We start from the raw sequence: 14,243 nt of genomic DNA, 5'->3' as shown, positions 1-14,243 counted from the left end.
GCCATGATATCCACGTCCGGCACTCCCTATTTTTGGCAGAGTGCTTGAAAGGTTTGTGGATGCAGAGACCATTCCCCCGGCAATAGAGTCTGGCGGCTTAAGAAGTCCGCCTGAAGGTTGTCCACTCCGGGAATGAATATTGCCGATATGCAGGGCACATGAGCCTCTGCCCCTAGGAAAATCAAGCTCACTTCTCTCTGAGCGGCCTGACTCCTGGTTCCCCCTTGGTGATTTATGTATGCCACTGCCGTGGCATTGTCTGATTGAACTCTCACCGGGAACCCCTGCAATTTCGACGTCCAAGCCCTGAGGGCTAGTCGAACCGCTCTGAGCTCCAAGATGTTGATGGGTAAAAGCTTCTCTGGCCTTGCCCAAATACCTTGGCGAGTGGAACCATCCACAATCGCTCCCCAGCCCGTCAGGCTGGCGTCTGTGGTCACTATCTTCCAAGCCACTGGGTTGAAAGACTTTCCCTTCAGTAGATTCTGAGGGTCTAACCACCAACACAGACTTTGCCGGACTCTTGATGAGAGTGGCAACGGGATATCCAAGGCCTGTGGCCTTCTGCTCCATGCTGACAGGATGGCTGCCTGCAGGATGCGAGTGTGGCTCTGGGCGTATGGCACCGCCTCGAATGTAGCCCCCATCTTGCCTAGTAGTCTCATACATAGGCGAATAGTCGGTTCCTTCTTGCTTAGAACCAGTAGGATTAATTCCTTGATGGCTTTGACCTTCCTCAGAGGTAGGAACACCCTTTGTTGTTCTGTGTCTAATCTCATGCCGAGATATTCCAACTGCCTTGTGGGCTGGAATGCTGACTTTTCTCGATTTAGGACCCAGCCGAACCGCTCGAGGTATTGGACCGTGAGGGCCACTGCTCGCTCCAAGCCGGGAGACGAGTGGTCTATGACTAGGAGGTCGTCCAGGTATGCTAGGATCGTGACCCCTTGGATCCTTACCTTGGCTAGGATTGGAGCTAGAACCTTCGTGAACACCCGGGGGGCCGTAGCCTCCATTAGGTTGGAGTAGAAACCCAGCCCCTGTTCCAGGACTGGTACCTCTACTATTACTCCCTGGGAAAGTAGATGATCTAGAGCCGATCTTAATGCGGCTCCTTTCTCCAGATCGTTTGGAATCCTCGACTCCTGGAAATGAGGAGGAGGAAACCTTAGGAACTCTAGCTTGTAGCCTGTGGCCACGGAAGACCGTACCCACTCGTCGGGAATGCTGGCTTCCCAAATCTCCGAAAAGAGTCGCAGCCTTCCCCCCACCTTCGTGGGTGGGGGCGCCCCTTCCTGAGGTAGACTTGGGGGCTGGTTTTGCTGGCTTGCGAAACCACTGCCTCTTGCCTCTAACAGCCTGTCCTTCTGATCTGCTGTTGAAGCCGAAGTTTGCTCTTGCAGGAGGCCGTCGATACTGCTTGGCATTAGAGGGCCCCTGCCCAGGGGAGGACTGTCGTTTAAACGCAGGCCCCTGAACCTTCTTCTTAGTTGGCAAGAGTGTACTCTTGCCGCTTGAAATGGTCTGAATGTATTTATCTAGGTCCTCTCCGAAGAGCCGTCCTCCATGGAAGGGGAACCCTACCAGGAGCTTCTTGCATGGGGGCTCAGCCTCCCAGCTTTTCAACCATAAGAGTCTTCTCATATGGATAAGGGATAACGATAAACGTGACGCTTGCTGGATGGAATCCTTGATTGCGTCTACCGTAAAACATATGGCCTTAGGGACATCCGAAAATTCTTCTGCCTGCTCGGCAGGAATAAGTTCAAGCATTTGCTTAAATTGATCTGATAAAGCTTGAGCGACTCCAATCGCAGCCACGGCTGGCTGTACTACTGCCCCTGCAGAAGTGAAGGAGTTCTTAAGTAGTGCTTCCAAGCGCTTATCAACTGGATCTTTGAAAACCTGTACGTTCTCTACAGGGCATGTTAACGATTTGTTAACACATGAGATGGCTGCGTCTACTGCAGGAGAAGCCCATCTCTTGGAAAACTTTTCTTCCATAGGATATAAGACAGAAAATTTCTTAGGTGGTAAGAACACCTTGTCTGGTTTGTTCCACTCTTGGAACAAGACTCCCTCCAATAGAGGATGGATCGGAAACACAGCACTGCTTTGAGGCGCCCTCAGTGAGCCCAAAGCTGAAATCGTCGATACCTGGAGATCTGGTACAGGCAGGTTGAATGCCTTATGGACCAAGTCCGTCAAGCCTTGAATCCACCAGCTCTCCCTCAGGGAGACTGCCCCAGACTCCTCTGTATCCGGATCTTCGATCCCTGAACCTACTTGGTCTTTGTCCAAGAGGTCGTCCAATTCCCCAGAGGAAAGGACCTCCTCTTCCGAGGGTCCGCGCACGGGTGACGGAGATCTATTCCGCTTACTACCCCGCATAGCTGCGGCTATCATTTCTCCCATGCTTCTCCGCATCTCATTTAAAGAGGTGAGCAACACCTCCTCCGTGACCATCTTAGGGTTGGGTTGACTCGCGTCAGCTCCAGCCCCAGATCCCGATGGCCCAAAGGCTCCCTGTGGGGAAAGCAGCGGCATAGCTCTGTCCGAGACCTCAGACTCTGTGGGGGAATCCCCACCTTTTGTACCCTCTGGCTTGTTCTTTGATGCCATGGTACAATACCGAGGCACACCTGCTACTTATTGGTACCTGGGACTTATAAATAGTTAAATGCCCAAACACCTGTTTGGGGAATAAAAAATGTTTCCTCTACCCCAGATGACACTTTTTTTTTTTTTTTTTTTCAATCTAGGCAAGAAAAAACATTCTATCCCCCTGAGTAGTATTGCCAAAGAAAAGACTATGAGATGGAAAAGAAAAAACAGCCTATTCCTAGGCTAAACCACAATCTTCTGAAGACTGTAGTATTCTTTCTGGCCACTGTGTGTCCTCAGCGCCCCGTGCTTCACTCCAGTCCTTCCTCCCTCAAGCCAAAGTATTGAATGAGCTGTGGCACTAAGGAAGGGCCGCCCCTTCCTTAAACCACTGACCCGCCCTTCCCCCCCAGCTAAAACGGCGCCAAATGCGCCTATAACACGTGCACGCGCACCGGGGGGGGGGGGTTGGGAGGAAGGGCCTCTCTGTTCCTGCAGCCGCAGGCCTGGAACACACGAGGAGGTCAGCGTTTTTTGCCTGCCTTGCAGGCATGAGGAAGAGGACTGGATAGAGCATCGCCTGGAGGCTTGCAGGTAAGCATAGCTCTCTGAACACACATACATTTGTACACAAAAGGCCCCACTCACAGCTTTTCCAACACTACCAGGGAGGTCACTTTTTATGGGGAATGATAACATATAGAGCCATCCTATCTTCATGATATGTGACTGGTTTGCCAGATGCAATGCATAACCTTAGGCATGTCCCCTGTGACCTCCCAGAAAAAACTTGCTAAGAGCCAAGTTCCGCAAGTTTTTCCCCTTACTTACCTGCTCCATGCCGCAGGACTTTGCCAAGCAAGAGGCCCAATCTTCCCCCATCTCCGTGGGGATGTCTAGACCTTCAGGCCCTGGGAACCTTCTTCTTCCATGAAGGATCCACTGTCCTGGACCCATACAGCACCCTGGCAAACAGAAAACATTAGGCGCCCAAAGGTTTTCTAAGTTCTGGGCCCAGGGTCCAGCTCTCTTAAAAAGAAAGCATTATGGGCTATACCCCAAGGGTTTGGGGTCCGGTTACTGACCACTTTAGCGCTCAGGCTTTTTTGGACAGAACCGGTAGCTCACCTAATCCCAAGGATGCGGAGGCAAGCTAAACCATGACTAACACCTAAGACACTGGCGTAAAAACTGAGGTACTCCTCCTATGGGAGGGGGTTATATAGGGAGGGGCATTTCCTGTTTGAGATTGCCAGTGTCAACACCTGAAGGTACTCCATATAACCCACATAGTAATGAATATGCTGCTCTGTGTCCCGTGATGTACGATAAAGAAACAGGAAAACTCAAGGTATACAGTAACTGGTTTATATTGTACATTATATTTAGTCTGCTGTGATAGTTGTTACACAAGTATAAATTTATCAAATAATTACTTTCAACTCAGCTGGTACTGCAGAAGCATAATCAAAATGTAATCATAACACCATCAGCTAATCAAACAGCACAGTCATTGAATGCTTCCCAACAGTAAGAGCTCAATTCAGGATTATACTGGTGCAACAGAATAAAAAAAAGTCAGATAGCATATCAATATCTTCAGGATAGAAATATAATCCCTGTCCTGTCAACAGGCCCGGACTGGCCATAGGGCAAACTGGGCATATGCGGCAGGCCGCATGTCACGTCTCCCCAGGGGTGTACCAAGGGGTAGCAGGCCAAGAGGGGACGCCCAGTTTACCTTATAGCAGAGATCCCCCAGAGAGAGATGAGCTGGGCGTATCACAGCCAGCTCTGACATTTCTCCCCTCCCCCTGCACGACCAGTTAGAGGAGAGGAGCTGCTTCTACTCCTCCCCCTCCTCCTGTATCTGCCCCGCCCACTCTCCTTGACAGACACCGATCTGCTGCCCAAGGGATGTGGGCGGGAAGATTCAAGCTAAAGCCAAACAGAAAGGAAAGATGGAGTCTGATATCCATCCATCCAGTCCCTCCTGCCTCTGAGTGAGTACTGTACACTGATGTAGGGGTGCCCTTCATTCCCTTCTCTCTCTCTCCATCTTTCTTTCTCCCTATTATCTCTTTCTGGTTTGTGTTTCCTGTCAAGGGTGGAGCAAGTTATCTCTCAAGTAGCTGTCCTGGAAGATGATTTGGGAAGTTACATTTAAAACATTTCTCATTAGCTCTATGTTTATATTTAATTTATTGGCATGGTCAGAAATAATGCTTTTAAACAAAAAAAAAAGATGTCCTTTTTTGCATTAGGTTAATATGAAATACTGCGTGTATATATGATGTGGTCTTTTACCCAACCAGCAACTCTGTGGTGTTTGTTGTACAACGATCGTTGCTCTATTTTTAATTCATTCGTTGATGGATTTTGATGAAAAATGGACATCTTTGCATCCCTATAGAAAAACGGATGTAAACGAATGATCATCCATTTACATCAGTTTACATCTGCATCTGTCAACATTCTTTTTTTTTAAATGAGTCAAGGCCCTATTTTTGTTCCGTTAAAAAAAAAAAATGGAACGAACGAAAAACGCATGTAAAACAGACAAACTGTCTGTTTTTGCATTGTAGTGGATGTAAAAAAAGAAACCGATGAGAACTGATGAAAAAATGGATGTAAACTTCATCCGTTATTTCTTTGAAAAAAAACGTGGCTAACCTATGAAACTAGGGGGCCTTAGATACAGCTGTGTCACAAAGAAAGCTACTTTTCTTGTACTGTCTCTTTATCCAAATGTTTACGTGTAAAAAAAAAAAAGATAGATATATATATATATATATAATTTGTAAAAACAGAAACAAAGTATCAATTTAAAAACATACCTTATTTAAAACTAAAAACAATGAATCATTGTTGCCATTTAAACATGCATGGCTTTCTTACCATACGTCAACGTATAGACAGGTTTCCCCGTCACATCCAGAGCTGTGAGACAGGAACATTTAGCTTGCGTTGTACCCCACCGTTGCAAAGCAGCTTCAATGGATGGAGGCCAACTACACACTACACCGAGAGGCTCTCCCTTCACTGGAGTCATCTGGCGACCCTCTGGTTTTGGTTGGTTGGGGTCTGGCCTGGGAACTGTTAAAAAGATACATTCAGAGATGAATACGTTTCAGCATTCTGTGCATGCCACAGAACAAAATACAGTATTCAGGCATTCTGTATCAGAGATTGAAGTTACCTTCAACAATCTCTTCAAAATCATCTACAAAAAACTCCTTTAATGGTGGTCTTTTTGGTCGCTTTAATGTGTTAAGTAACTGCTGGATTTTTGTAGATACACGACTGCTGACAGCAACACCTGCAATAGAAAAAAAAGAGTAGCGATGTTAAATCTGTTTAAATACTCTGGTTTTACAGTTGACTGCAAAGTTGGATGCAAGACTAACAGATGTATGAAAAATTTGCAACGTAGAGAGATTGCTGGATCTCATTTATACAAGTGTCCAACTGCCTGTGTTGCTCAGAGCAAACAACCATTTTATTTATATTATTTCCTCACACTGCACTAAATAACACAAAAAACAACTTAAAAGTGGTTGTAAACCCTTACATATACCCAGTGAGATGACTGGCCTCGGGTGATACACAGAGATTAAACAATCCTCCCACATACGTTGTACCCATTTGTCTGCAGTATTCTCTCTACAGCCCTTTGCTATCCAAAATTTCTAAAACTCGTCTGAGCATTCAGAAAAATAGGGCTGGAGAGCTAAAATGATACTACGCAGAGCTCAGTGAGGAGAGCTTTGAAAGCCGATTGGAGGGGAGGGAAGGGAAGGGAGGGGAGGGAAGGGAAGGGAGGGAAGGGAAGGGACGCCTCCCTATACACAGATACAGATATGAGGCTGTCAATCACATGCTGTATACTGGAAACCCCTTTTTTTTCTTGATGTCAGGTAAACTTGTAACAAGTGATTCATACTGATAGAGGCAGCAGACAAAAATGACACTTCATGCTCTTAATTGAGACAAGTACCCACTATAGAGGGTTATGCTTTGTTCAGAATAAAATGTCTGTTTACAACCACTTTAAGAAGCTGATGGTTCTTTAGAATTTCCTGAATTGCCTCACAGACCAAGTGGCTGATGCAGCAGTTCCAAAACACACTTCTGTTTTATGTACCACTACCATATTCTGTTACATTGTCCCTTAAAGTGGATGAAAAACCATCCATACACCCAGTGAAGTGAACAGCCTAAGATGATACACAGAGATTAACCAAATATCCATATATAGGTTTTATATGTATATCTGCTGTCTTCACATTTATATACGGTTTAGAAAGTTCAGATTTTGTTAGGAGATTTTCTCTTCCTGGTCCACAGAGTGTAATGTCTTGGCATATAGCCAAGATAGCTAAAATTGCCGATTGGAGCAAAGGCACACACCCCCTCTCCCCATAGGCAGAGACTCTCAGAGCTGTTTTGTAATAGGAGCTGCTCTCTGCTAATCTATTTTAGCAACCTCCTTTGACAAAAGATTCAGTCTGCTTTTGTCTAAAAAGTCAAAAAATATGTAATATTTCTGATTGTTCCAGGAGGATTTTCCAAGGGTCTGATTGTTCCAGGTGAAAGGAGAATTGTCAAATAGTCTGATCGCTCTAGGTAAAAGGTAGATTGTCCAAGAGTTTGATTGTTTATTTCCATTTCAAAAAAATTCTGTGTTAGAGTGCAACTTTATGAATAAAGTCTTCTAATCAGCTGTACTGAAATGTACCCGCTACATTATGACATTTTTATATTAAAAATAAAGCATCTTGTAGATCAATTTCACTTATCCATACACTAAAGTTACTAAGGCACTGATATGACCAGATTCTTAATACTTAAATACTGACACTGCAGCAGTCAATTGAACGCTGGCTTCATCTAGCACACTCGTGTAATGCTTCTGATGGAGTTATGTGCTCTAGTTAGTTATTTTGTTTTTTTAGCACCCCGACATATGGTTTGGGATACATGTAGGGTTGCCACCTCATCCCTTTAAACCCGGACACATGTAAATTACACAGGTTCTGAGGCTAATTTAATGCAGATAAGGTCCCAAGTGAGTTTAATTACCACCTTAATCAGCCACAGAACCTGTGTTATTAATATGTGTTCGGTTTTAAAAGGGATGAGGTAGCAAACCTAGATACATTGCCCAATATTATTTCACAGTCCCTACTATAATTGGTGCTCTCTTGGCAGATTCCTTTTATCTGATGCTAGTACGTGCAAGCATGGGCGTCCGCTGAAATTTTTTCGGGGGGGGGTGCTTGGGCTGCGGCGATACACGTGTCACATTTATCCCTTTCTTCGACCGCTAGCGGGGGTTAAAAGCGACTTATTGGTATATTCTAATCAGTAGATTTGCAGCATTGGTATTGTGTATTCAATTACCATTTTTTATGCAATTCATTTATAATATTTCAACATATGTGGTAATATTTTGGAGAATATTGTTTGGGGTATTAATAGATTTATTGCACTTGGATTGGGTATTCAATTATCACTTTTTTGATATAATTTATTTAAAGTCTTTATAATATTAGGAGTTGGTGGCAGTGCAGTAGTGCCATGTACACAGTGCACAGTACACAGTGCCATGAGTAGAATGCATGGGCATGTTGCTTTCTTTATCATTACCTTCCCTGTTTCATGCCCAAGATCACACTTTCTTCACTCCTGCACTCAGTGCCCTTTGAGCCAGCAGCATCATCCTCACCACACACATATGAGACCCGTGCATAGCTCTTCCTAGCCTCAGCCCCCGCCCAGCAGGAGGGACATATGGAAATACAATATCTTTCCTCACAGTGCCCCACTGCTGAAGCAGAAGTTCCCCGGCCACACTCCCTATATGGGAGGGGTTAGCAAGGGAGCATCTGAAAAGTTCAGTATACTGTTCAGTCAGCACTGCGAGAGCTGCTACAGTATGAAGCTTCTCAGCTACAACAATTCAACACCTTTTTACGATTCCAGGGGGGCTCAATTGACCCCCCTTGCCCTATGGAGCGGATGCCCATGCGTGCAAGGCTGAACTCTGGATAGAGTAAAGTGTCCAAAGCAGAAGACCTCTTACCATCTGCAGTGTCCATAAGGCTAGACCTTCGCCCTGCTTTGTGCATCCCTTTTACCGGCCCAGCGGGAGGCAGATCAATATTTGCTGGGCGTACAGAGGACAAAGATGAGGAAGAAGAGGAGGATGTAGTTGTATTTGTGGTGCTTGTGACATCAGGAGGAGCCAGGGAGCTTTCTGCAAACAAATTATAAAACCACAAATCAATATATACACGCTAGCTAAAAGGGAAAAAAATACATAAACCCCCTGGATATTTTGGGTGTTTTTCTGCACAACAAACTTAAAATAAAAAATAAATAAAAAAGACTAAGATGTTAGAAATAGTATATATGAGCAGTCAAGTGTTGTTTTTTCTTTGCCATGTATCTGTTTTTAAAATACATTTTAATAGGACTAAAACATACAATACACAGTAATCATGTTTGATTTGTTACTCTACTTCCTAGAAAAATAAACACCGATAAATTCCAGAACATGTTGCAGCTTTTGACTGACTGTTAGTTTACCGTAAATAGTCACTGAAATACAAAGCATAATACAATAAATCAAAAAAGCAAGCACATAAAATCCAGTTAAGCTCATATTCCATCTTAAAATCTAAGCATCCTAGTGCTGGAAACCTCATATGAGTGTAGGACCTTATTTGAACAGCACATTGTGAAGGATACATGGTTTCTATGAATTCCATTTAAATACAACCGAGACCTCCGCTTCTGGTTACATGCTCATTTTCTCTATTGAGCTGTGTTATATTCATTGTTATATTCATTGTTAACAGCACCCTGATGCACCTGAAGCATTCACATGCATTGCACTGCAGAAAAAAATACAGCCCTCCTCATTTTCATATGAATTGTGATGCATTTCAGACAATTCATCGGCTGTTTAATGCACTGCTAAGAGTGTCAATGCATGCATTGCTACACATAGTGCTGTGGTGAGCCACATGAGGGCAATTTTTCCATATAATATGCCCATCTTTACCAGTCCATAAAATCTTACCCCAGCCTGTGTTCCCAAATATCACCCTGTCTTCTGCTCAGGGAGGCCTTCCTCACTAAAATAATGTTTTCTAAGAAACGTAGGGATTCCCCACCCCGATACAATGTCGTCATAGGTGTGCATTAGGGTGTGTACCCCAAAGCTCAAACACATGAGTGTATATATATTTATAAAGCAGTAGGGCAATGGACAGTGTTGGTAGAGCAGTGGATGATTTCAGTAGGGCAGAGGTTGGTGTCAGTAGTTTAATTTTTTATTACTACTTTTTTACAATTTTATTATTTTTTGCAAACTTTTTTTACAAATATATATATATATATATATATATATATATATATATATATATATATATATATATATATATATATATATATATATATATATATATATATTTCAGGAACGCCCCTTGGGGGACTTTGGTGAAATATCAGGGATCTTACTGATGTAGAACCCCTGATGTCTCACCTTGAGACAGAAAAGGGGACTGAGGACAAAAATTCCCCTGTCCCTTTCTCTACAGCCGAGCAGCAGGGGGAATCCGCCCAGCACAGGGCGATTAGGGTGTGCCAGGCACACCTAGCACACCCTGTGCGCACGCCTATGGATGTCATGAATGACAGGGTGTGGAATCCTGAAATGATACACCCAGTACAGAATCCCTCTCTGACTGAGGAACAAAAAAAGAATACAAGAGCATTGGCTGGGGGGTTATATGCTTATTAACAGTACCTGAAGCTTCACTTATACAGGGGTATGGTTGAAATGGTCAAAGAGAACATTCTAATCTACCTACGGCCCCATGTTACTTGTGATCCAATGAGAAAATCGCTATGCAGGACTTTGGTTGCTGAGTGAGGGAGAAGTTGTTCCTTTGCCGATGAGTGACATTCTGTACCATTCCGTCAGCAAAGAAGCAATGCCTCACTCAACTGGCCAGCTACCTGTGGAACGTGCGAGTATTTTTATTGCACTTTTTAGAAATCCTGTCACCAGCGAGCTGCCTATGTGTACAGACAGCATATGTTAATGCTTCAGCAATATTCAGAACCAACAGACTAGCAAAGTTTTAAATAGAGTTACACTGGAAACCTCCCATACATTTGACCATTTAAAGTGATAATAAACCACCCACTTTTAAAGCACTTTCAGCAAGCTGATCTAATCACTTAACGATTATGCAAATTCTTTATCCATGAATTCTTGCCTATTTTGCAGCAGTTCTATGTTGAAGCTGGTGCCATGACCACTGCTCCAGGTTTCTTGTTTCAGGGTGACTCCTATCTTGAAGCATGCTATAGAGTCAGCCTGGCATACAAGGATAGATTTGCATCTCTCTACACTGTGTGCATCAATAGAAACACACAGCTCCATAGTCTAGGATGGCAAGGTACTACCCTGGCTCCTCCCTTCCCCATGCCAACAGACTGGCTTGAGGCTGCACTGTCCACTGTTAACACTTTCCTGTGAAGACTTGAAGTTCAGGGAAACAGCACTGACAGAGCAGGAGTCAGGAGCTTTGAAAGTTGTAAACTGCAAGTGCTGGGGTAGGAATTTTAACAAATAGTGTAATAAGGAATATTTATGTTATTGTGCTCAATGTGGTAAGCTAAAAAAAACGCTGAGGGTTTAATAGAACTTTAAATACCATGAACAATGAAAACAAAAACAATTGAGTTCTCTTTTTAGAGATATATATATATATATATATACAGTACAGACCAAAAGTTTGGACACACCTTCTCATTCAAAGATTTTTCTTTATTTTCATGACTATGAAAATTGTAGATTCACACTGAAGGCATCAAAACTATGAATTAACACATGTGGAATTATACATAACAAAAAAGTGTGAAACAACTGAAAATAGATTTCATATTCTAGGTTCTTCCACCTTTTGCAGCAGACACATCTCTAGAACTGGTAAGAGGAGACTGTGTGAATCAGGCCTTCATGGTAGAATATCTGCTAGGAAACCACTGCTAAAGAAAGGCAACAAGCAGAAGAGACTTGTTTGGGCTAAAGAACACAAGGAATGGACACTAGACCAGTGGAAATCTGTGCTTTGGTCTGATGAGTCCAAACTTGAGATCTTTGGTTCCAACCCCCGTGTCTTTGTGCGACGCAGAAAAGGTGAACGGATGGACTCTACATGCCTGGTTCCCACCGTGAAGCATGAAGGAGAAGGTGTGATGGTGTGGGGGTGCTTTGCTGGTGACACTGTTGGGGATTTATTCAAAATTGAAGGCATACTGAACCAGCATGGCTACCACAGCATCTTGCAGCGGCATGCTATTCCATCCGGTTTGCGTTTAGTTGGACCATCATTTATTTTTCAACAGGACAATGACCCCAAACACACCTCCAGGCTGTGTAAGAGTTATTTGACCAAGAAGGAGAGTGATGGGTTGCTGCGCCAGGTGACTACCTCTTGAAGCTCATTAAGAGAATGCCAAGAGTGTGCCAAGCAGTAATCAAAGCAAAAGGTGGCTACTTTGAAGAACCTAGAATATGAAATATATTTTCAGTTGTTTCACACTTTTTTGTTATGTATAATTCCACATGTGTTAATTCATAGTTTTGATGCCTTCAGTGTGAATCTACAATTTTCATAGCCATGAAAATAAAGAAAAGTCTTTGAATGAGAAGGTGTGTCCAAACTTTTGGTCTGTACTGTATATATATATATATATATATATATATATATATATATATATATATATATATATATAAAAAATGTGGTTACATAATGTTACTTGCATATGCTCTTCATTTTAAAGAAGAAAAAAAAAACGTGTACTACAGGCTATGCTTTTATGACACTACTCAGAGAGCTTACTCAGCTTTCCAATAAGTCAGCCAAGCAGTTGCTGCTTACCGACCGTCTCTATCTAACTGGGACTCCATAAAGAGCCATATAGCTTAAATACGGAGCTTTGTGTGATTTTTGAGTAGAGCTCAACAACTGGGGATGAAATGACAGCATAAAAGTAAAGATCTACAGAACTGCTGCAGCCAATAGACTACAGGGCTACACTTGTTCACTAAACATGTTAAATACATATAAAAAAAACATTAAATACATTATTATTTCATTCTTAACCAACTAAAAAGAGAGTGTTAATTTATTAAACCTAAAAATCTACTGCAGGGGTTTCAAACTCAATTTCACTGCAGGCCACATGACCATTACAGTTTATCTCAAAGGGTCGGTCATATCTGTAAAACTATGCATCTACTCTTTATTAAAAGAATTTCCTCTGTATTTGATTATTACTGGGTGCTGGGTACAGAGTGGAGGGCTTTAGGGTGCGCTACGTACAGCGTGTAGGTCTTAGGGGTGCGCTACATACAGCTTGCATGGATCAGGGGTGTATAACAGTGCAGGCATGCAGGGTGTACAGAGTGCAGAGTTCAGGAGTGCGCTGTGTACAGAGTGCAGGTTTGAGGAGTGCCCTACATACAGATTGCAAGGTTTAGAGATGCAGCCCAGGCTGTTTACATCTCACATCCACCCCTCCTCCTTGGCTCTGACCTCTGCACCACTTTCCCCCATCCCCTACTTTTGTACTAGCAGTGTACTAGTCTAGAAATGTAGACATGCCACCTTGCAGGGAGACCATTGGTTTGCATCTGTCCCCGCCGTTAGTGTGTGCAGACATCTGTGAGAGCCACAGAGAGTAAAGCTATCCTTGTAAACTTCTGTGTTTACAAGTGACAGCAGGGAGCGGAGGGTGCGGGATGAAAAAAAGTCCGGGGTACGAGGGTCACATGTCATGGCCTAGCAGGCCTTGTGTTTGACCAATGTGATCTACAGAAAATGTGCAAAAACAGCAAACATTTCCCCCCCAAAAAAGGAAAAACAACCCCTGACTTTTGCTTTCAGCTTTCCCATTCACATATATGCACTATATATGTCAATCTAGAACATAGGTGGCAAACACAAGGCCCGCGGGCCGAATCCGGCCCTCCAAGCCATTTCATGTGGCCGTCGCACCTCTCCTGCAGCTGCAGGAGAGCTCCAACCCTCCTCTGGTCCTACTCCAGACCCTTACTTTCTGCTTTCAAGCAATGCATCCAGCTTCTACCCAGCAGCAGCATAAGGTAAGGTGGTGCACTGTGATGCAAGGGAGAATGGGGGACTCAACCTCTGATGGTGGGGTGGCTCTTGACATCTAATGTAAGGGGAGGGGATGTGCTGGACATCTAATCTTACAGATACAACCGACCCTTTTGAGGGCAATCAGAATGCTGATGCGGCCCACGATGAAATTGAGTTTGACACCCCTGATCTAGAATAAAGGCATAATTAATTTTAGCTTATAAACCTTCCTATTTGCGTATTATAACAAGAGTCAGAGCCACCATTTAATCCCTATACATTTAAGAGTATATTTCTGTATTTCCCAAAGTGCTGATCCATTACTGAAGCACAATATTGCACATAAATGTATAATGAGGGTTTAAACAACGTGCATTATGAAGTCCTGCAGACATAAGCGCATAACATATTCCCAGTAACCGTAAATCCAGGGAGATCAAATAGTAAAGTGAA

At 43.5% G+C, this 14,243-nt stretch overlaps 1 protein-coding gene across 1 annotated transcript in view; it reads right to left on the bottom strand.

The window, feature by feature from the left end:
• The window catches only part of DIP2B (disco interacting protein 2 homolog B), a 323,774-nt gene that overhangs the window by 105,943 nt on the left and 203,588 nt on the right, over positions 1-14,243 (bottom strand). Inside the window, exons 6-8 of the mRNA XM_040340806.1 lie at positions 8,690-8,863; positions 5,804-5,923; positions 5,503-5,700 (exon numbers count right to left, since the gene is read on the bottom strand). Coding sequence (XP_040196740.1) covers positions 5,503-5,700; positions 5,804-5,923; positions 8,690-8,863 — 492 coding nt within the window. The remainder of the gene's footprint in view (positions 1-5,502; positions 5,701-5,803; positions 5,924-8,689; positions 8,864-14,243) is intronic.

This window comes from Rana temporaria, chromosome 2 (genome assembly GCF_905171775.1).
Source record: "Rana temporaria chromosome 2, aRanTem1.1, whole genome shotgun sequence".
Taxonomy (NCBI): Eukaryota; Metazoa; Chordata; class Amphibia; order Anura; family Ranidae; genus Rana; species Rana temporaria.
The sequence above is the reverse complement of the archived record's forward strand: the minus strand, read 5'-3'. Positions and strand labels throughout refer to the sequence as shown.